Source organism: Pseudopipra pipra, chromosome 1, assembly GCF_036250125.1.
Source record: "Pseudopipra pipra isolate bDixPip1 chromosome 1, bDixPip1.hap1, whole genome shotgun sequence".
NCBI classification, from domain to species: Eukaryota; Metazoa; Chordata; class Aves; order Passeriformes; family Pipridae; genus Pseudopipra; species Pseudopipra pipra.
In genome coordinates this window covers 58,967,432-58,991,417 of record NC_087549.1, presented here as the reverse complement: position 1 = coordinate 58,991,417, position 23,986 = coordinate 58,967,432, and the positions used below count along the sequence as shown (strand labels likewise).

Here is a 23,986-nt window from a genome sequence, read left to right as displayed (position 1 = left end):
GCCCCAGCCTGGCTCCCCTTGCGGAGGAGCCCCCTATGCCCTTACACCTGTGTTCAGTCTTTCCTATGTGTTGCTAAACCAATGAGAGCTTTCTTAGCCCTTTTAGGCAGAGAGGGAATAGGAACACACCCAGGATGGATGTTGTATTCTAATGAAAACATAATGGCAGAGATATTGGCAGAGATATTATGCTGTAATAATCTAAATATCTATAGAGAATAATGAGTGGCTGTTAATGTTTTAGTGTAACTTAAGTCTAGCTAGACCTACTGTTTTTTCTTTTTGATAAATTTTCTTATTTCTTGATTTTTATGAGGAAGATTAAGTGTCTGCTTCCTGAGACCAGTGGAGGTTAGATGAGAACATGCAGATGTTAATGTCTCTTGTACTTAGAGATGAACTTTACAAAATTACATTCTCTTCTTTCAAGATTTTAGGGAAAAATACATTCCTTATCTGCCTAATTTTCGAATGTGTACAGAGTTGCATGTGGAACTAATTAAAAAAGTTCAAAGCTGTTATCTCGTAGCAATATTGTGTCAGGGACAATGGAGATAAAAGTTCTTTCTGCCTTCTCAAGCTTAGCAAGTCAAGCCTATGAATTTCTAGTGAAATCTTTCCTAGTCTGTGGCATAATTGTATTGTGAAAATGCTGTTTTATCTTAACAGTGGGGGGAAGAAGAGGGGCAAACACTGATCTCTTCTCTGTGGTGATCAGTAACAGGAGCCAAGGGAATGGCCTGAAGTTGTGTCAGGGGAGGCTTAGGTTGGATATTAGAAAAAGGTTCTTCACCCAGAGGGTGATCAGGCTCCTGCTCCCCAGGGAAGTGGTCACAGCACCAAGCCTGTCAGAATTAAAGAAGTGTTTGGACAACATTCTCATGCACATGGTGTGACTCTTGGGGATGGTCCTGTGCAAGGCTAAGGGTTGGAGGCAATGATCCTTGTTGGTTCCTTTCCAGCTCGGCGTATTCTGTGAAATAGTCCTGCATCACAGGAATTTCCACATATTTTTTTTACTTCTTTTCTCCCCATCCCTCTTTCGTTCCATTTATCTTTTATTCTTAAATAATCTTTGATAATTTACTTTCTGCGAAGTGTTTGCTGGGTAGTATCTAGTAGTCTTACTGCAATCTCAGTAATTAACTTTTTTACCATATTCAAAATGTAATACCAATAGAAGGAGGTATAAAAGCTTTTTTAATTTGTATTTGGTTATTCTTAAAATCTTGCATAATTTGTTGAAAAACAAGGAGATGAACTCTTTTTAATGCCATTTTGCATTACTGTATTCACCTGCCTTCCAAATTAGATTGTTTGAATGTTTGAATATGTCAGAGAGAGCAAATTTCCACTTTCTGTAATCCTTGGCTTCTTGCTGACCTTTTGATTTTTTCACTTTGCAGTTAGCTATGATATACTCTAGGCAAGCCTACTTTGTAGGGAGGAAGAGCTCTGGCAGTATAAAAGGCTGGAGAGTCAGGGAGGCAGTTGAAGACCCCAAGCAAAAAGAAAGACCAGTTGTTGTTGGTGCACATGTAGAGCTGACAACAGGAAAAGATGCATACCTCAGTCTTTAAGGTAATGGTTCCCAAATCTGCAGATTTGAAGAGCTATATGTCATTCTGCTCTGAAGGTTTGCTGCTCCTTACAGCAGGGAGAGCCTTTTCAGGATAGTAGGAACTGCAGATCTGTGACCATGGCAAGGCAGCCTCTTTGATCCTAGTAGGGATAACTTGGGAAAGTTTGGAAAAGATGGCAGTGCTTAGAAGCTGCAAAGCTGAATTCTGAGCTGCAATCTTGGGGCAACTAAAGTCAACTAGTGGATGTGTAGTTGGTCGTGTATAATTTTGAGAATGCTTAAGACAGCCTTATTTTTTGTAGGGGGTCAAATTACTGAGCTGCACAGATAGGAGTTGCAAGGACATGTAGCACAAACAATTGATTTATTCAGTTACTGAGTCTTTCAAACTAAAAGAAGCATCAGAAATAATCTCTAATAGTCAAAATGGAGAGGTATATAGTGCCTCCTTTCTGGCTCCCCTGGAACCTTTTAAATTCATAAACATCTTTCTGACACTGATTCCTGTCCCTTTACAGGTCAGTGGGGTGTTCCTCAGGTGTGGTGGTAGGCTACAGGCTATAGCCATGGTCATCTGTCTGCAATTATCTGCTTTTTAAAACTGTTCAGAACAAAAGATCATCACTTTACCTTCGCCTAACAAATGGATAAGGGAATGCTTTCAAGCTGTTAAATTTGAATAAAAGCCATTTGGAATGAATAGTTAGCACAGCTGACACCAGAAGTCCACTGCAGGGTTTGAGCCTTCTGTATTCCCTGGTGTATTGCTGCAAGCTACCAGAAAAACAGAGATAAAAGGGAGGAGATGATTCCCCTAGAAAATAATAGAACAGCAAAGTGTTCTAATATGGCTGGCAGGTTTGCTTATCTAATGCTATTTTAAGCAATGAAAGCAGTATTTCATCTTTGGATCAAGGTTTATACATATTCTTACAGTTGTGAGGGTTGTCAAAGTAATTGATGTACTGCCAAAACTGCAGTGAGGATACAAATAGATTCTTGTGTGGGTTAGAGTAGATCTCATGGTAATTTAGTGGCAATCGGTGCGTGTAGGAAGACTATTTAGCCCCTTGTTCTGAGGTAAAAACAGTCCATTTGTAATGTAGATCTTGAGAAATATGGATGTTGCCCCTCTGAATAGAATTTATCTAAATTTATCTAATTTAGTAATTTATCTAAGCTCGTATTTTGCTTAGATCGGTGGCCAAAACATTGAGGGAAGATGCAACCGTTTTTTAATTTGAGTTCTTATTCATGGCCTGGACTGCATATGATAGTTATGTTTTGGCCCTTTCACATGAGCAAGGGTATGGTCCCTGTGATCAGCTGCTGATATGGATGCTTCGTGGGAAAGAGAGGAGAGTATTCACAGAGCTTCCTCTAGGTACCTAGCAAGGATGTGATACAGCATGCTAACCTTCAGAACTCAGTATTCCTTGTGTCAGCAAACAGCTGGGTGATCTTTGTGGGTGGCTGGATTCTGTTTTCTGCTCTCCTTCCTGCACATCCTTGTGCTACAATGCAACTGCACAGTGCTCTTGTGGTGCGCTCTGTGGTCTCTGACCCAGACTACTCCAGATCAAGGGCTTGGCCAGAGAATAAGGTACCTCTTATTCCTGCTTCTCATCATAAGGAAAATGAGGCTCAAAGGTGAGGGAGCAGTGAACTCTCTCCAGCCCTTATCACACAGTATGGATCTCTACTGGAAGCTCAGAAGTGTTTCTAGGTCCCTCACTTTAGATGCAGGAAAATGTTTTTGTAGACATGATAGAGCCATTTTGTCTTAATTTTCACTGCTCAAAGGTTACTTCTATTTTGGGAGTTAGTGAAGGCTACTAAAGGTGTTGAATGACCATTTGTTTCACTGAATCAAAAGTCTTTTAGTTTTTTCTACTACCAAAAAGTGTAATGGTTCTCATAACACTATCCAGTTGAAATGTGTCCTTTGCTCTCTTGAAGCTGGAAAACAAACTCTTAGATATAGGCAAGAGATTTGTGATTGCTTTCTAATAATGTATCTTAAACTCGACACCAAGTTTCTTTATTTTGAGAAGCTTCAATTTAGGTTTCTAAAGGTGTCCCTTTTAGACTAAGGTCCCTTCCAATTAGAAATAATGAAATCTCATGATGTGACAGAGAACTAGACTGAGAACTGGTCTAGTGCTTTGGTTTCTTTCTGTCCAATGAACAATGTCAGGTACAATAGAGGCAAAAGTAGGGTAAGACTTCGAGCTTGGTAAAATATAGTCAAGAACAGGAATGGATGTAAATGACATAATAAAGATGAAAGAATTAATTTACTGTGACTTTCAGTGACTTTTTTCTGAAGATGAACTCTGTATTTTTTGCTGTTCTTGTTGCTATACAGTTTAAGAAAGTCTGCATTATGAAACTTTTTTCCCTTAAAATTTGCAAAGTACTGGGAAATATATAATATTTTAGTCGGGGAAAGCCTACCAGTCTGTTACTGCTATGATGCTCCAGTAGTTAGTCACTGGTGTTACCAATGTCATGTATATACTGGTTGATGTTTATCAGTTAGATGGTACACTGATGACTTATTTTCTTGTTTTTATTATGCATGCTTTGGCATGAATATGAGTTTTAAGCTTCAAATATAGGAAAAAGTAAAAATAAAAATGATAATATTCTCCTTGGCTAGCCGGGTAACCACGTACCATCTTTTCATTTATTTATGCATTTATTTATTTATTTATTGGTGGGGACAGGGTTAGAGATGGGAAGCACTACTGTTTTAATAGTTGAACTAAGTGTTTTCAGTTTTCTATGATTTAGGTACCCTTTTCCAGTTGAGGTGGAGGCTCACTAATCTATTTGAAGTCTGAAAATAGATTTTCTTTTCTTATTGCTTTTGATGAACTACACAGGAATTGCATGTGATCATCCAGCGGTTGTTTGATGACTGAGAACCGCTGAAGTATCAAAATTTGTAATGGAGGGGAAATCGATTGATAAAAGTTATAAGATTCTGTCAGTAGATGGCGCAGTTAGTAAAACTATCCTGTGGAGACCTCGGCGTGAATGAACAAATTTTGAGGTTTGTGACTTTTAACAAGGTCTTTGGCTCCTGAGACAAATTAACTGGTTGGTTTGATTTAATATTTTCTTCTGTTACCGTGAATGTTGCAGGCTGGTAATCTCAGATATAGAATTTAGAAGAAACTATAACTGCTATAGTGCTCAAAACACTGAGTTTGGAAGTAAATTTGCAGTTATTCTGCTCAGTGGTTGAATGTGCTGTTAGGTTAAATCCTCTCTACCCTACAGAGTGCAGGCTAATACTATGACAAATCTAGTCTTTCCTACTTCAACAAAACGTTTTGGAGTTTTTTAAGGTTACCTGCAGCTGGACCTTTTGAGACATCACTATGCTCTGACTTGGTTGTCTTTTAATTTGGAGATCCTCATACTTTAAGGACTAACAGTCTGTGGTTAATCTGAATATTGTCTGAGAAATGCTGTGTTCCTAAGGTACTGTGAAAAATTACTGTGAAAACATTCTTCAGCATGGCTAAATTGATAAGTTCAGATTTTTCATGCAGCTTGTAGAGGCTGTGCTTGGCAACATTTGCTGAGAAGGATCAGTTGCTGCAATATATTTCAAAATATTAGAGGGCACTATGAAGAGCTAAAACTTTGTCAGCATTCTGAGCTTGTTACTGATGGTAATGACGAACATCATTAAACTGAAGTTGTTGGAAGGATTTTGTTTAAGGACAGAAGTAAAAGCGGAATGTATACCTCTGAGTCTGTATAAAACTGAAAGCACAGTTGTCAGGTGTGAATAGACTATTTATCGAGATGGATATGTGCTCAAATGAATGACTTTGTGATAACACAATGAAAAATTTCACACTATTTAAGAAATTCAAGGAAATGTTTCATGATGACCTGCATCAGTCCTTTAGCCTGTGAAGCGTGCTACTGGCCATGGAACAGTCAAAGGAAAACCCATTTCTCGGTTCTTGAGCACAATCTAAAAATTATAAAGATGGGATCAATAGCTGTCCAAGTACTGTGATTTTGTTTGTTTGAATAACTTTGTGGGTAGTGTTGACTATATGTTTTGGAAGGGTTGTTGACAAGGCAAGAAAAAACTGGGAATAGAAGGGAGGTGGTAAAATGAAGGGAATTTTTTTAAGTCTGGCTAGAAGAACGTGTGCAATTGTCTTGATGGATTGCTTATTTTGCTCAACACTAAAGCCAGTATTTTCAAAAGCAATTATAGCAGTTGCATACATCAATTTTAGACACCTGTATTGCACTCTTTACTCTCTAGAAATGCTCAATTACTGCTTTGCTTGTCAAAAGAAGATCTGTTCTTTTAAGATCCTGCTAATTGAGCATCGAAAGATTAGGCCACTCAGTATCTCTAGTAGAACATGGTGAATTAGGCCAAGCTCGAGGAATAAATTGATTTCAATAATTTTGGCACAAAGTGGATAGGAATAAAGTACTTGTAAAACTACTGACCCGTGTTTGTTTGTTTGTTTGTTTTCTTGGCTTTTGTTGTTGTTGTTGTGTTGTGGGTTTTTTTTGTTTGTTTGGTTTTTTTTTTGCTTTTAGAAAATCTAACTACTTTAGAAGAGCCATCCCACTTTTTGACCCACTCACAATGTCAGAGAGAAGATGTTCAAACCAGAAAGCTTTTCATGCTTCCTCTGCATGGAATTGTCTTACATATCTCTCCAGTTAATAAATGCTGTGTTTAAATTCCAAGCAGTATACCAAGTTCTGCTACTGTTTAACATCTCTCAAATAATCATACATCCAGGATTCTTGGCCCCTCCTGCCAACAGAGAACACTGTATACGCCCCTGGACTTTACTAACTTGTTTGCAAGTTGCTAGGTAAAAACTTGCAATTGTGTGCTGACAATGTGAATCATGGCAAGCAATACCTAAAATGACAGGTGAATTACCTGTTTCCCTGTGAAGTGTTACCTCCTCTTCTTACACTGGGATTGTAAACTTTGTGCTTCACTATATGTGTCCTTTGCTTGGTGTTCTGAGGCTGGGGTTAACTCCCAGGTGTTTGTCAGTGAGTTATGAACTTAATGTTCTTGGAGAATTTAGGGGCTTTTTAACAAAAAACATGTTATTTCTTTTTGCGAATGTTGCTTTGTGATTGTTTCAAAGATGGCAAGAGACCATGTGTTCTTAATCTTCAGTCTTCTCAGCTCGCCACAAGAAGTAGATGTGCTGTTAATATCACACAGTTCCTTTAATTAGGTAATTAGCAGTGGAATGACAATGCTAACAAATCAGAAATGGGAAAAAATAATAGGGTTTCCAGACCTTAGCAGTCTATCAGTTACTACAGTAATCCTTTAGTCTCAGTCCCTTGTTATCTAATATCCTCAGTGGTACTGTCATGTCTGTAATTCTATTCCTATCAATGAAGCTGCACAGCCTAATAGATCTGTCCCAGGTAAGCAGTTTTCACGCTGCAGAACATAGATGCTTTGCCTACTCAATGGTCCGTATCAGCTATTAAGTAGTGACAATGGGCTTCTCTGAACAGCCTTTTAGCAAACAGCTTATTTCAGTTAGCTTGCATAGTGCAACAGTAATATCCCAGGGTGAGGGCTTTTTTGGTTGATGGTTGGAGTTCTTGAAAATTTAATATTCAGTGTCAATTCAAGCAATAGTGGTATCTTTATGTAGGTTTATTGGGTCAAAAATATGTCCTTACTCAACATGGTTTTATGAAATCGATGCACAAATTGACTTGTGTCATAGTTCATCCTTCTAGTCAAAGAACACATTTATTAATCGTTCAGTACATTTTGCTAGTTAAGAACACCTCTGAAGATGCACTGTTTCAGGTTCACTGGTTTAGATTGTTTTTTTTTTAGCTTTTTATTTTGTTTTCCAAAGAGAGAAATATTAAAATATACATTTTAATAAATGTATATTAATTGCTCAGTCTAGAAGATAAGACTCTTTTCAGAGAGCCTTCTTTATCTGATAGAGGCTAAATTCATTGGGGGTGGGGAGAGGAAAGTACATTAGTTTTAGCTTAAAATGGTTTGTATATTTTAGAATTAAAGTTTGAAACCCCCCCAGCATTTCTGAGAGAAGAGAGACATGAGAGGAAAAGGAAAGGCAGCTCCATTAAGTAAATCATGTTTGTTGCTTAGGAGCTATTGGACTGAGCTACTTAGCAAAGAGAAGAGTTAATTCCATGTGTGTATACAGGAGACCTAATTACACTTTTATAGTAGTGCATCCATCTGCAAACTAAACCTCTGGACCCCCTGCGTGACACCTTGTGCAAAGTCATTCACTGTTGCATGAGGTGGTGTCTTGAGGAACATCATCTCCAGGGAAAGCCATCAGAGCGTATCTTACTGGAGAACTGTAGTTGATATCACCTTTCTGGAGGGAAGTTTGGATCCAGCTGGTTCCTCAGAGTTTCCTGAAAATGGGGTCACCTCTGCGGGGATGTTTGCTGCACACCTCAGGAGAGATGCTGGATGATGGCCAGAGCCTAAGGAAGGAGCCAGGGGGAGAGGCTGCACAGAACCCAGAGCTCTATGTGGATTTTCACAAATAGTGCTTACCATGGATGAAAGACCCTGCTGATCCTGGTGAGAGGTACAGATAGTCTTGGGAAGGTGATTGCAGACAAGCCTGTTGGTATTTGCTGTGCTCTGTTCCAGCTCAGATGCTGTCTGGACCTTGGATAATGAGTGCTGTTTGCTGAGGATTTTCTTTAGTCAGGGGATGCATGGATGACAAAATCTCTCAGAGAACATAATAACCTGTATGACAAGAATGATAAGTAAAGGATCAGAAGCAATTTCTGACTTGTTTTGTGGCTTAAAGACATACAAAAATCTTTATCTTACACTTTGCTCTGCAAAGGATGGCCTGTGTGGATGCCCTGCTTTCCCTGTCTGTATTTCACTGTATGTGCCCTTCTGCAGTGAGTGTTGAGCACATGGGCTGGACTGGCATAGGTTGAGTTTCAACAGCTGGTTATTCTGTAACACAAAATGGGGAGGGATCCATTTTCTTTAGCAGCTGCGAGAATGTCTCTTCGACAGTGCTAACAAAGTTGAGTTCATCTGCAGGACTGTGTAAGGAATTTTTCCACTGGTTTGATTCTTCTCCAAAGCCAGTCCCACTCTGTGTTGCGATGAACAGCGTGATAGCTGTATGCTGTATGCTACTGAGAAGAGCTACAGTGGCTTAATGTGCATCTCTAAGCTTGTGTGAACCTGGCTGCATGTAGCAGTGTTAGAGCTGATCTAATGCCAGGGGGCTTTACTAGCTCTAGAGTTTTTCACTGGGATGGCAAAAATAAGGGAAAATCTTGTGAGGAGGGAAAATCCTTTTCCTTCTGTCTCTTTCTTTACCAGCTTTATTAAATAAAACTTGTAGCTTTCAGATCTGTATATTTTAAAAAAAACACTGCATTCTGTATGTAGTATGTTGTTTCCTGTAAATGAATAATAAAAGCAGGAATTTGGAGTATGTCTAGAGTTAGTGCATATTCTGTTTTTCCTTGAGAATTTTCATTTCTACAAAAGTAAAACAAAGTTTTGTGCATAGACTTCCATATTTTAACAGAACATTTAGTTTTTTTATACTTAATTAGCTACTCCTGCTTGTCTTCCTTATCACCAGCCCAAACTGCTCCTCCCACTTCAGATTAAACTTGAGAGGGGGTTGCAGTGGCAGAAATGTCAGGCTGCATCTCTTAATTACCTCAGAAAGGCAAGTTCTGTTTTTTCAAGGAGTAGGTTAGAGAATAAAGGAGCAGCAGTGTAGGGGAAAAAATAGTGGGGGCTGTTTTGGAATGGAAAATACCTGTTACATTTATCAGCTCTTTCCTTCAGCCTTCAGAAATGCAAGCATTAATCCTGTCCCATAGTTAGCATATAGCCTATTGAATATGCAGAATATCGCCCCTCTATTTCTGTTGGGGGTTTCCTGCCTTCCTCTCTGTGTCACTTATACTGCATAACTAAATTCTGAATTGTGTGAAATGATTACTTATTTTAAGTGGGTTGAACTAGCCATACAATGCATACTGCTTTAGATATAAGTATTCCATTTTTAGGACAGACTAGATAATCTCTGGTAACTTTTCCAGCACTTTGTTTCCGTCATGAGTATGAGGAACCACTGTCAGGTTTTTGTTTACATGATGTGGTTCATAGTTTTTTCCCTTTGAAAAAAATGAAAGCTTGTTTTTGACATCAGTTTCTTCTGTCCAAAATTTCCTTGCTTCTGATACATTACCTTATCCATGTAAGAGGAAAGACTTTTGCTACCTGCTGTAACTGACTGGCAAATGATGTGCAGAAGAAAAGTAAAAATCCAGTGGGAAAGGTGGAGATGAAAGTAATGTATATCCTTATCTAAAAAGGTCTCAAAATATGTAGTTGTGCCAGAGGAGGTTGAGATTGGATATTAGGAAAAATTTCTTCCCTGAAAGAATGGTCAAGCATTGGAACAGGCTGCCCAAGGAAATGGTGGGATCACCATCCCTGGAAGTGTTCAGATAATGTCTACATGTGGTACTTGGAGGCATAGTTTAGTGGTGGACTTGCTAGGGCTGGATGAACAGTTAGACTCGATGAACCTAAAGGTCTTTTCCAACAATAATAATTCTGGTTATTCCAACCATAATAATTCTATGATTTTATGAATTTCTTATATTCTGTACTAGTGTGTTTACAGCAACATCTATGTAGGATGCCATGTTTTGCCACCTGACTACAGTAAGGTAGGAGCTTTTGTAACCAAGCCATTTGTTAGTAGTTACAGCACAGATTTATGAGAGTAACACTTATATCTGGGGTGTGAACAAGAAACTGAAATAGCACAAAAGATGTTTCAATAACAACCCGGTCAACAGCAAAACTGAAATCCTCCCTCAGCTTTTTTACTCAGGTTGAGCAATTAGATCAGAGAAGTCAATGGCACCTTGTACTCACAACAAAGTCCAGGAGCATCACTGTCCAGCCCAGCTGGAAAGTAACATGATGGCACATTTCTTCCTGCCAGTGGTGTGTCCTTGTCAGTAGAATTGTCATCATTAGTCCTCTTCTTTTAGGTTGCTATATGTCAGGTTTTGTCCCATTTACTTGTGAAATGTATTTACCACAACCTAGTGAATACATATGGTGGCTGAAAGAGTTGCTGCTTGTTCGTACTGTGAACAGTAATGTGGTAACATAAGCAGCAATGGATGCTTCTAGGATGATAGGAGAACTGAAATTAGCCCACAAACATTTTGTTAATCTGATTTCTTTTCAATATATACATAAATAGCTAGTTCTTTATGATGTACAAAGCTGATTTGGGTGTTTCATGCGAACTACTTGACTCGAATTCCTTCTTTTATTTCTTGCTTCTGGTTTTGCCAGAAATATGAAGCCTGTGTTCTGCCTCTATAACATTAAAATTTTAAAAAGGCATGTAAAATAGTGGCTTTCTACCTATTTTTCTTTTTTTTTTTTTTTTTTTTTTTTTTTTTTTTTTTTTTTTGAGGTGGGATTCAGGATTCATTTGGTTTTTGCTGAGTCTACAGTACTGGGAAAAGTACTGCAGTACTGCTTCAATCTGGCTCATACTTTTTCCAATATAGAAGATACTCACTTTGGATGGTTTTGGGGGTTTTTTGTTTGTTTGATTTGGTTTTTCTGATCCTAGAGGAATTGATTTTCTTTCTTTCCCTCTCAGCAGATAATTTTAATTACTTAAAGAAATTTTAATATTTTTAATTTGGAGTCCACTCTAGATATTTTGGAGGATCTTGAAATTCATGCTGAAATAACGTTATTTCATGATGGTGAGGACGCACATTTCGGGGTTCTTTACCTCTTGTATAGAACTGTTTAATGAAAATCAACCTTTTTATTTGTTGGTTTTGAAGGATTCTGAATTTGTAGTGTCGTTGCACTTGAATTCATTGGCACTGTTGTAAAAATGAGTTTGGTGGTGCCTAGAGTGTATTCAGGAGTTTAACTGTGTAATATTTTAACCTACACTGAAGGTAGAAAAAGAAGAAAAGTTGGACTACTAGGTTTATACTGCAGACAGAACCCATTGAGTTTTAATGAGTTATCTCAAGCATGAAAGGGAACAAAGACAGATCCAAAGAAGTAAGATTTTATCATCGTAGCAGAAAATAGGAGCCATATAACCTTTGTTTTGATCCTAAAGAAAGATGTCAGGATGTTGTTTTAATATTATTGGAAGGTGAAACAATGGAGTCCATGTTGGAAGATGTAGTAATGTTTGAGGAGTTAACTGTTGATCTCAAATGTACTTATGCCGGCAAAGATGATTATGCATGAGCAAAGGTGATGAAGGATATATGTAATCTCATACTTGCACAATAGGATTATGGGGAAAGTACTGGCCTTGCCTACTTTGTGCTTACAGCATATCATTAAGCAGATCTTTAACACTTTTTATTTAGACTTTTTTGTCTGCTTTTTTGTTGTGCAAGACATAACAATTTATGATTAGCTAGTATTCATAATAATTTGGAAGAGGTGTTGGGGGGAAGAGAAGCTACAGGCTCAGGATTGATAGAATGCTTTTCTAATCAGCAGTGCAGTTACACTAACTCTCCCAAGAAGACCTCATTTTTGCAGCAAAGCTTATTTACTTCACACATTACTCTTCTGTATCTCCTATTAATAGGTCAAGAGAAAGTAGATAGTCAAAATACAACTTCAAGAATAAGACAGTAGAGACCTATTGTCTAACTGTTTTTCCGTGATAGCCCTCAAGTGTGGCACGTGCTCCCCATGTAAGTAAAACAGGCCAAACAGCAAATGTGCAAAGTGTGCAGCAAAGTCTCTCTTGACAGGAAACTTGAGGGCGGTGATAAACTGGAAGGTAAAAAGATGTTAGTTTTGGCTAAAATGTACTTGGTAATGACTTCGAGAAGAACATCCTGACTTTTTCCCCCTGCCCCGGTTCTGATCTCCTACCTGCTAATGTGACATCTGTCAGAGTTCTGCCAATCAGCTGACATGGTTAGACATCATTGTGTCTCTGCTTGAGAAATGTCTTTTTCCCCATGTCCCATGAAAGCCTGAAAAGGGAATGTATGAAGCAAAAAGACAAAACTTGATAACTCATCGAGAGACCATGCAGAAAGAAGTGGATTCCTTTTCACAGTATTCAAATCTGTGCTTTGATTCAGAAATACAAGTTATCCCTTAAGATAGTTTCTTTGATTTTGGTTTTTCTGGGTTTTATTTTTGGTGCTAATTTGGTTAGTGTTTGTTTTAGTTGGGGTTTTTTTGGCGGTTTTTTTTGCTTTTTAAAATAAATGCATTACAAAAATCCCTTAGGAATAATGATGAGTACTTAATGTTCTTGCAATTTTGGCAGTTTTTAAGGGATTTACTTCACTATAGATTTTAGACCTTATCCATAACCACGTAGGTGGCTTTTCGCCTCAGATAGACACATCTGAGGAGGTGTCTGACAGCAGCATCATAATGAATCCTTGATTTGTCACACTCTTAGACCTGTTCTTAAGTCTTGCTGGGTCACTTCAGGGACCTGAGGGTGCCCTTAGCCATCTTCCTGAAGGAGTTTGCTCTAAAGGCAGTCCTGAAACCTTAAAACTCTATTTTTTTTTTTTTATTTTCTTTCCCCACTGCTAAAAGGGTGGTGAATCTTGGTCTTTCCAGTCTTTATTCTCCAGAGTTTTTTCAAGCTTCCTTACCACAAGCTCATTTGCAAGCACTGCACATCCAGTGGCCAAAAAAAAATACTACTTGACCAATCGTGAATAAGCAATATGGTCTACATGGTCATGGGCAAATATTTCACAGAAGGATCTGTGTGAACAAAGATATGAAAAGGCCATTGTTTAAATAGTTTCCAGTGAGATATGAAAAGACATTAAGGGCAGCTCTATCACTGAAGAGAGACTGAACTGGCTCTGTTCGATCATTGGTTAAAGTCTGGGTTTGTTTGTGTCTTGATATTTGCTTTATAAATGCTCTGTCCCTATGAATATATTTGGTATCCTCTAGAAAGCAACTTAAATTGTGTGCATAGAGGTGCAGTCCAAAACTCCTGATGGAGCACTTAAGGATTGAAGAGATTTGTATTCTGAATAAGAAGATCCTCATTTGTGTGTATAATCTAATATCATGGTACGCTTGGCGACTGCATGGTTGGTGTGGGGTTTGTTTTTGTTTTGATGGGTCCAGTGGTAGAATAAGATATTTGGTAGCTGGTTGGATGAGTTTATTTAAACTAGTGGATACTTAGTGCTAGTAATGGAGTGTTTTAAAAGGCAAAACACCAGCATTGCAGCACTTTTCCTTGCCTGTCATGGACAAACCCCCACAATTCTTAAGTAAAATTCTATTGCTAAAAAAAAAATAATTGTACTTGAACAAGCATTGCAGCATTTGATGCAGGAATAGAAATGTGGTAGTTTGTTGCTAACCACACTGTGTGGCCATGGTAAGAAGTAGGTGGGGTGTAGTCATCTGACACACCCCATAGAAAATATGTTGTAATGAAGTTGGTCGTGGCTGCAGAAAACTGCACATCTCTTACCAGGTTCAAGAGCAGCTATATTCTGCCTTCCTTTTTCTGTGTTGTCTTTGATGCAGAGACTGCAGAATGAAAAGCTGCTTTGGACACCTTCCAGAAAGTTATTGAAATCAGTCTTCAGTAACTGTATTGGTTTTTACTGTGTTCAAGGTCACTGAGCTGCATGAGCAGACAGCCCTGTAAAAAACAGGATTTGAGGATTTTAAATGGTGTCTTTTTACAGTTTGAATAAATAAACCATATAAAAATATGCTATACATACAGTATTTACTACTTTTGGCCTTATCTTCTGCCTTTTTTTTCTCTCCAGCTGTGTTCCTGCTGGTCAGTTTTGATATCAGTAGCAGCTTTCCAACATATATCATGTCAAAGCTCTGAAGAGAAGGAACATATGGTTGCCCCACAACTTCTGGCACTTACAGTTACAATTACACTGATCAATATAAGTGCATATTTGTATTGAAAGTACACCTTTCAAACAGGGTGGCGATTTGTATTTATATACAAAGGAGATGGTAGTTTTGAATAAAAGTGGTTGATATTTTCCTGGTGAAGTATTGTTCTCACCAGAAACAAAATCAGTATGTCAAAAATTGACTCCTCTCTATCTAAAAATTCATGATAGTTATGTTTGTGGTGAGCTTTTTCAGCTTTTGAGTAAACTGGAATTTCTGGGTTAAAAAGGATGGGCAGGTACCAAAGTCACTTTTACTATGCCCACCATAGCATTCTTTTCACCACAGTGTGAAGCCTGGAAGTAAGTGTTAAAACACCAAGATATAATTTGTTTTGGGGTGGATCTCTTGTTTCTTCTCTTGAAGCATTTTGCTTCATGCTCATACTGATGCAGACGTTCGGTAATTGAGCCTGTGAGGAGTTCATAAGGGAGAGGTAGAAGTAATTTCTTCCCAGTTGTATTTGCTTTCTGTTTTGGGAGTAGGTCATGGATGTTTAGAGCAATAGCGTCAGGATAGCCTGCTGAATCTCAGATACCTGTAGGAGGGGCAATTCTTGCAGAGTTCTTTAGGCTGCTCACTGGGATCAGGATGTGTCTTTAATTTACTTACACTGGTATGAATAATGGTGAAGGACAATACTTTATAAAAAATAGCTTGTAACTAAGGTAGAGTAGAATTTTTTAAAAATAGTATCTCAGTGTAAATGCCTGGAGGAGGACTTGGGAACCTGCAACCTATGGAGAACTTATGGCCTACAATTTAATTTCTTATGACCAAATGCCAAATATTCACTTGGCTTTCTTCCCCTCCCCCACCCCCCCCCCCCCCCCCCCCCCGTTACTGGATATTGCTAAAGTCAGAATAGCTGGCCAAAGAAGCTTCAAAGCTGTAGTTATCCTTCAGCAAGGGTAAAAACATACAACCTTTATTGTAGTATTTCTGTGAGCTGTATATGAGTATGTGTGGTCTGTTTTATTCCCAGAAATCCACAGGGCTGACCCATACCTCCCTCACAGTATCTTTTCATAAGGGAAATTTTTCCAAGTGTACTTACCTGACTGGGTGCCTTCAGTATAACAGACTTATTAATCACTAAGCCAGCATAAAACTTGTAAGTGCAGCTGCTGCAGAAATGGACAGTGAGAAAACACAAAAACTGTGCCTGAAGACAGAAGAATAAATAACAGCACAGTGATAATTGCATCCTGTAAGGTATTGCAATGTGGTAGTCGTCAGAAACCTATTCACTGTGTCTGCCTTTCTCTCCCTCAGTGATGAGCTTCCTTCATCCCTCCATGGCTAGACTGCCTGCAACCTTTTAGAGCAGTTCTCTGGATTATGGCTTAAATGTTAGGAGTAATTAGATAAAACATTTCTGTAAATGCCTGTGGAAAGAAATATATTTATTACCTTAGTTGAATTCTGGCCAAACTTAGCTTTTCCATACATAAGTAATTGAATGAGCAGATAAACAGTTGGGTAAAGTAATTTTGCTATATCTACCTCCAGATAGGACAAAAGGTAACAAACAAAATAACTAAGGAATCGGAAATCTGTCACTCCAACATTGACTTGTTTAATCATGGTCAAATACCTTACCCTCTGCACAAACTGCTGAGCACTCGCTTCTTGTGTCTTACCTTGTCAGGCTGAGGAGCCCTTCTAGAGAAAGGTCACACTTTTAGCTGATGGTAGGTTGTTGCCGACATGAGTCAGGGCAGGATGAAATCCTAATGCATGTATCTTCAGATGTCAGCTGGCATTCTCTGTAGGTGTCCAAGGAATGGGAGATCAGCAGTTCCAAATCAAACTGATGTGCACCGTGGCATACTGGCCACTTGTATTTGATAAGTGACACACCTTATGTCTGAAGCTTGGAATCTGACTGAGGGTTAGTGGTGACTTACAACAGTTCTGCTTTAAGAGTTGTATAAGAGTTATACAACTGAATATATATTACAAGCAAAAATATGAAATCAGAAATCAAAGTTTTGAAATTGAGTGAATCACAGGAATTAGGGCAAGCTCAAATGACTAAGCAAAGCTATTGAATTTGATGCTCCATCAAGATGTGAGAGCACATTTGGTGTGATTGTGACTCAGCACTTGCTGGTGAGTCATTCCTCATCCCTGGGACCTCAGTGCTGTTGGTTTTCTGGCTGAAAAAGAAAAGAGGAGTGGGAAGAAGTTTAAACCTACAGAGAAAGTTTAAACTTCATGAATACAAAAGAGAGGGGGAAGTTTTATCCCCACTTGGATTATTTTTCTTGAAAGACTTTATTTTTAACTTTTCAATATGGTATTTTCAGTGGAATGAGATGACTTTTCCCAGCTTTATTTTTAGTGGAGGTTTCCAGAAAGTTAATTTGTGGCTATTTTGAACTATTAAAAGAAACATTTAAAGCAATGCAATTTTGTTTGTCCATGGCTCTTTCACACAGATGAGTTTAAAATGCTTCATACCAATAACTCAGTTGTGAGAAGACAGTACTAGTGGAGGGGGATTGAAATCAATAATTAGAAACAGGAGGATAAAGGTCTGAGAATATACAAACATTTAATGAAATACATATATGTAGTAGAAACTGCAGAACAAGAAGTCTTGTAAGAAGTGACAATATTCTGAGAAGGTGAGGGACTGAGGGGAAATGAGAGTCAAAAAGCAGTGAAATCCTCACCTGAACTCTGACAGTCTGTGTTCATCATATAACAGGGCAGTAATGGAATGAAAGTACCATGGTATGGGTTCTATTGCCTGTATCCAGCCAGAGTGAGGGTGCTCCTGTTCAGCCATGGTTATGGTAAGGATGACAGTGTTAATCTTTTTTGTGAAGTTTCTAACTCAGCTATTAGTAGAGGAGAGTTTGTTTAGGGGGATGATTGGGTGTGTTGGTGTGTTAACCTGTTGTACTAGATCTGGAGATCAGGAAGGAAAATCCTTTTTTTTTTTCGTGTTCTATTTTCCAAGTTTGGCAGAGACCATGGGGAGGTTGTAGTTTGTGTTGTAGTGTACAACATGGTCAGCTGCTTGGGAGCACCTGGGGATCCCAAGTAACAAGTTCTTTGCTCTCCCGCAGGGCCAAGGCTATGGATTTATTTTTCTTTTTACTTCTTCCTGTGTCAAATTGAAGTTGTATCTTTGGCCCTTTTACTGCAAGTCTCAAAATATCATGACCCATTCCTACCCATGACTATGGTACTAGCTCTATGTATAAATTATGCATAGATTATATTGATGCCTTAAGCCCCTAACAGTTTTTTATTTTTCTAATATTTGTAAGCCTTATAAGTTTTATAAGTAGTAAAAGTAGATTTTAAAAGCAGCATCCCCCACTCCCTTTCCCTGTAGTACAAATAGTTTACACATTCCTTAACCCTCTTACCCCATTCTATGCACCCCATATCACTCCTACCCCCGAATCCAGTAGAAATGTTTAGTCTTTTGTCAAGGCAAGGCCCAGACTGTTTGGAAAATGCTTGTATCTTGGCCTAAACTGAAGAACACAGTCAAGAATTAGGTGACTATGTACCCTTTGTGCTCTGAAGATGGTGAAGATGATGAAGTAAAAGCCCCCAGACCCATTTCTCAGGGGGTGGACCCGGGATAGTCCAGAGTAAAGGCCACAGAGTGGACACATTTGGGATTGGATGGATGGTATTATAAAATGTAACACCTTGGGCACAGCAGGCGCACACGTCGTAACATCTTTTGCCTTGGCACAATAAACTCTTTCCTTATCTCACCCCTAATTAACTGCTCCAGAGATTTTTTTAGCACCAACACATCTCCCACGGCATCAATATATGTAAAGAATTTCCAGAAGCAGCATCAATTCCAAAAAGTTTGGTCTTTCTGAATGCAGCTCTGTAAACCATTGCTGGAGTTAATCTGCTGTAAAATACCTTCAGTGTCAGATTATACTGGTTTTTTAATCACAGAACACGACAGAATCACTGAATGTGGCAAAGAGACTGTCATCTGTGCTCATCGCATATTTTGATCATCCAGACTTTAAGTTTGGTTTTCAGATGTAAGCGCCTCCAAGGGATTTGCAAATCTCTGATGGGCATGTAGTTTGGTACATTAGATACATAAGCAAGACAATGTCCCCACTGGAAGCTTTGACTGTGTCTGGCAATGTTACATTAAGAAACTTAAAAGAAGATGATTAGGGACAGACAAGGCCTGTGAAATACATCTGGAGGATTTAACAAATGAGAACAGTGATTTTTAAAGGAATACATAATTCTATTCTTATACATACTCTTTCAGCACTATGGAGACTTATCACTGATATTTGATTTATATTTAGAAGTGCGTAATATTTCTTATGCTTGTGCTTTTATTGCATATGGTTGATACTCTTCCAGATCATTAGGTAATTATGTTTCAGTGATGACTGAGCTAATGGGAACTAGACTTAGACTCTGAAGAAATAGATATATGGCAAAGCCCATAAGACCTGATTCAAAAAAATCTTTTACTTCAAAAAACCCATAATTAGTTTTATGCAAATTATAGTGGAAGATATCTTAGGATAAAACAGGAATAAACAAAGGAAGGTCCCAATTTAATACTTTCTTTCATCCTTATTTTGTTACAGCACATGAGTTCTGTGATGTCTCTGGCAGAAGAACATCTGTGTGCTACTGCGAGCCCCTCTACTACACCCTCAAAAGATGCTGATGTCACACTTTCGAATGAGATCGTGTAATGTTCTGGAGGGTCTACCTCAAAATGTTATGTAAGGTTTTAGAATTTAAGGGCTATTGAAAGTAACTTTCAATATCTGTACTTGCAATGAAACACAAGTAGCAAAGTAATACTTTAGTAGGTTCCTTTATGTTTCCCTCCTCAAAATTACGATAACAAAGCAGTTCAACTTCATACACTACAGGGTACTGAATATATTGTGTATTTTACTAAAAATGACCAGAGAGAACAGTTCTGATTTTGATTTTTTTGGGGGGATCACAGGCTTTGTCCTTTTTTTCCCACATTAGAAGAAAAGTGGACTGTTTCGATAATATTGTACAATAAAATTGCACAGAAGTTGCCCATTTTTTCAATTTTGAAAGGCCACGATTTTCATTTGAGCTGCTTTAGCTGGAAACTAATCTCACCACATCTTGGATTTCTTCCAGGTGAAAACATTGACCTATTTCACTGGAAATGTTCTAATTAGTTCTTGTTCCAGCTTCAGTATCCTTTAAAACGAGAACAAAGCAGCAAACTGCTAGCAAATCTTAGCCAACAAAGATACAGTGTGCAAAGGATTAGACCCAAGGACCCTAAGAAGCAGGGGTGTAGGCAGGGTTTAGGCCAGAACCAGTTTAGCCTAGAAGTCCTGTTGGTTTGACCAAGGTATTTGTCAGTTCTTCTTGGTTGCTTGTCTAGGAATATCCCCAAAATCAAAGCACTGTGATATTATTTATTACTGAAAATTCCTCAATCTATCACTGTTCTGCATGGCTTCTTCACTTTAGAAGTGTTTCTGTTGACCTGAAGCCAGTGTGAAAATACTTTCACAGCTGTTTTGCTTAATATGGTTTTATTCAGATTTTAATGGTACAGAAGCTATTTCAATATTAGATACAAAACATTAGGAAATGTGAATGAGACACTGAGTTTTGTGGTCAGAAAATGGTTTTGTTCTTCCAAAAGAGACCAGCCTCAGAAGTAACCTTTTCTATGTCTTTCATTGTTTCTGCTTGCGAAATAGTAACTGCTCCGTAATAAGGAGTTCCTGTTCCTGTTTGAGGGGCAAACATGAGGAAAAAAATGAAGCCATATTTGCCCCCTCCACCTCTTACTTCCAAGTAAATAGTTATTCTTTTACTAGTGTTTTAACTATTCTCCACATGAAAGACAAGGGAAGAGGAGGGGTGATATTTGAAAAAAACACAGTTTGAAGGGTTTTTTTGTCTACATTTTCCTGGCTTGTTGACTTCATCTCTCTGCTGCAGATGTCCTTGTAAGACTAGGATAGAAGATGAGAGATGCTATTTAGACTGCTAGAAGAGAATGGACTATTTTTAGGATTTTCTTAAAGGATGATGGATTTTTTTCACTGGGTAAAGGCCACGTAGGTGTTACTATTCCCTTTCCACCATTCACCAGGTGAATCAGAGTCCAGCTATGCATTTCTGCATATGCCTGAACTAGTGGTGCTTGGGGGCTCTAAGAATAATTGTGATGTAATGATGCACTGTGAATGAGCTTTCCTGTGGCATTATTCATTTTTTCCTGGAGGACATCTTGAAGCTTTATGATTTTTTGGTGTCCTTTTTTACATTATTGCACTAACAAAATGGATGTAAAAAACGAGTGTGTGTTATTTGTCTCTCTTCCACTTTTAAGGTGTTAGACCACTACTGTTCCACTTGCTTCTGAGAAGTGTTGAAAATATGGTAAAGATGGAAGCTGTTCCATCAAATATAATACAGTCCAGTTATGTGATGATCTTTGTAATTTTATTTTTCTGTGTTCTTTTTCACCCTAGAAAAGAGGAAACTGAGGGGAGACCTCATTGCAGTGTACAACTTCCTCGTGAGGGGAAGAGGAGGGGTAGACACTCTCTGGTGACCAGTGACAGAACCCAAAGAAATGGCCTGAAGTTGTGTCAGAGAAGGTTTGGGTTGGATATTAGGAAAAGGTTCTTCCCCCAGAGGATGGTTGGGTCCTGGAAGAGGCTCCCCAGGGAAGCGGTCACAGCACCAAGCCTGACAGAGTTCAAGAAGCATTTGGACAATACTCTCAGGCACAGGCTATTCTGTGATTCTATATTTCAAATTAAATTAACTCTTCGTTTCAGATTATTTGCTAAGTTTCGAGATTGTGATGACTTTGCTTTTGTACCAAGGTCAACTTGAAATCAGAGGAGGCCTATTTTCACTGAGGAAGGTATACAGGCAATTGCTCTTGCTAGATCACTTAAGTGGTGATTTGAATGCAGCGAATGAGTTGCAGAGGAGGCAAGGTAGATAATAACTACAGAAAATATTCGGAAAGAGTGATGTGGTGGGCTGACTCCAGCCACCAGCAAAATACCTACCCTAGCTCTCTCTCCCTCCTGTCTCAAATATGTGTAATGATTTCTTGGGAAGAAAAATGCCATAATGAATGTGGCTGTGTCCTATCCATTTCCCTGAGATTTTATTGCTAAGCACAGCGTTGTATGGAAGGGAATTTCCCTTTTGTTAGCAGGGGGGCAGCTGTTCCAGCTGTGTACCCTCCCAGCGTTTTGCCCACCGCCAGCCTGTGTGTCTGAGAGGTTGGAGAGAAAGCCTTGGAGCTGTACAAGAACTGTTCAGCAACAGTCAAAATATTGGTGTGGTACCAACACTGTTTTAGATACAAATGCAAAGAACAGATTATACAGGCTGCTCCGAAGAAAGTTAACTTCATCCCAAGCAAACTCAGTAAAAACAAACCGATTTTAGGAAACTTTATTTTAAATGCATGAATCTGTATTTGCACCTCGGCAGTATAAAAGACAACCATCAAAGATTAAGTGAAGAAGAAGAAAAAAATCTACTAGGTCATCTCCAAATTCCATGCTGAGTTTAATTGGTATACTGCTGTCTATAAATGAATGAAATTATACACTAATGACTGAAATATTTCCTAGAATGCATAGATTTTTACATGACAGAAAGTGTTTGAACTTTAATTACAAGATTAAAAGATAGCTTGATAAGTTTCTCAGGACAATATGTCCCTTGAGTTATTAATTTCTAATTATTAGTGACTGTAGTTCCGAAAAAATATTACCCATATTACAGTAGGATACCATCTGGGATCTCAGTTCAATGTAAGCAGTGCTCAGTGAGGCTTCTTACTAAGTAGCAAAGTGGAAGAAAGGTTTGAAATACAAAAAATCCATTTATGACTCTGGGAAAGCTTTTAATTTCCATTTCAGGAGCAGCTGATACAGTTTGATACAGTTGTGGAATTAAACTTGGATGAAGAATAGTGTATTTACTTGGATATTTATCAATTTGGTTCATTGTGGCTGGTCACAGTTGTACATGTTGCTTGTAATAATGTATGTTCTGCCAGAGCTCTAGTGCTAACTTCCTAGTCTCCTGGAGAAGCAGAGAAAGGTGGAAAGAATAAAAGAGATTCTGCATGTTCTCCCTGTATTTGTCCTGTTTCTGTTATTCATTGCTAGAAACATAAACCTTTGCTCAGAGATGGAGAGTGTAAGTGTTAATCAGTACATGGGCAAGGAACCTGCCAGTTTGCACTTGCTGAAGTGAGTGATCCTTTGCTGACTCTGTAGCGCTCAGAGCTGCTGCAATACCACTTTGCTTTATCCTGGTCTGTTGCCCTGGTGAAAACAGTCCACAACTGTTGTTTTCATTTAAGTCCGTGTTGATTTTGAGCACACTCTTTAAAGTTTTGTCTTCACTATGTCACTCTGACTGAGGTTGGTTGTTCGTTTAGATATTTTTAAACAGTTACAAGTGAAACAAATCTAAGATGCAGTCTTCCTCTTACACTTGAGCAAAAAGATGCCTTCCTATTTATTTTGATATTTCTCGTCTAGACATCTTCCTTCTGAATTTGAAGTACCTATGGTCCTTATGCAGTGATTTCCTTAAGTTCTGGGTACCTCTGATAAAGACTTCTCCTTATCTGTCTTTTTATTGTTAGGACTTTTCTACAAATGGAAGTGCTCTGTTTACAGACAGATGTATTTGTACAACAGTGAGGATTTCTTATTTTGAAGTTATGCCTAATTACCTAAAGGGCACAGGAATGATGTAAATAGCTCTGAGTGTTTGGGAAATTAGGGCTATTTGCCTTTTGTTCCTGGTTAGCAGCTGATAAACGACCCTTTCTCCGTTTTGGGTTGTTGAAGCAGAGGCTGCTTCATTTGGAAAATTGGACCAAATATTTATATGCAGATTTTGATAAGCTCTTGACATCTTTTGCATTGTAAATTCTCTATAGTGCAGGGACACATAATGCAGTATTAATGAAGATGGTGCAATTAGTAACGTGTCACTTTGCTTGGATACATCCTCCCTGTTTATATATCAATGAATGCCAATAAAGGGAGAAGTGACAGGGGGGTGAAGTGATTGAGTGGGTTTTGGCTCAACCATTCCTGTATGAGGCCCAGACTAGCTTTTTTTAGGCTCTGGATTTTCATGAATATGGCTTAATAAATGGAAAAGAGCAATAAAATATGTTTCTGTATATAAGTAGGTTGGTATTGAGCTGACTTTTATTTACTGTATATGCACACACACATATGCACAAAACATGTATATCATCTCTAGATGTATAGAAATATTAGATATCAGTTCCTTTGGATTCAAGTAGTAGGATATTGGGTGTTTTAAAGTCTCAAAAATTTCTTTCT

General features: G+C 38.4%; 1 protein-coding gene and 1 long non-coding RNA gene across 2 annotated transcripts in view; one reads left to right on the top strand and one right to left on the bottom strand.

The window, feature by feature from the left end:
* FBXO15 (F-box protein 15) overlaps positions 1–20,940 on the top strand; it is a 93,881-nt gene extending 72,941 nt beyond the window's left edge. Inside the window, exon 10 of the mRNA XM_064658059.1 lies at positions 19,217–20,940. Within this exon, the coding sequence (XP_064514129.1) occupies positions 19,217–19,327 (111 nt within the window). The 3' untranslated portion in view covers positions 19,328–20,940. The remainder of the gene's footprint in view (positions 1–19,216) is intronic.
* On the bottom strand, positions 7,257–16,718 carry LOC135417744 (uncharacterized). Its single transcript, XR_010432199.1, has 2 exons — positions 16,253–16,718; positions 7,257–8,369 (listed from the first exon to the last, which is right to left on the bottom strand). It is a non-coding gene; the product is annotated as an uncharacterized LOC135417744 (long non-coding RNA).
* Positions 20,941–23,986: the final 3,046 nt, after the last annotated feature.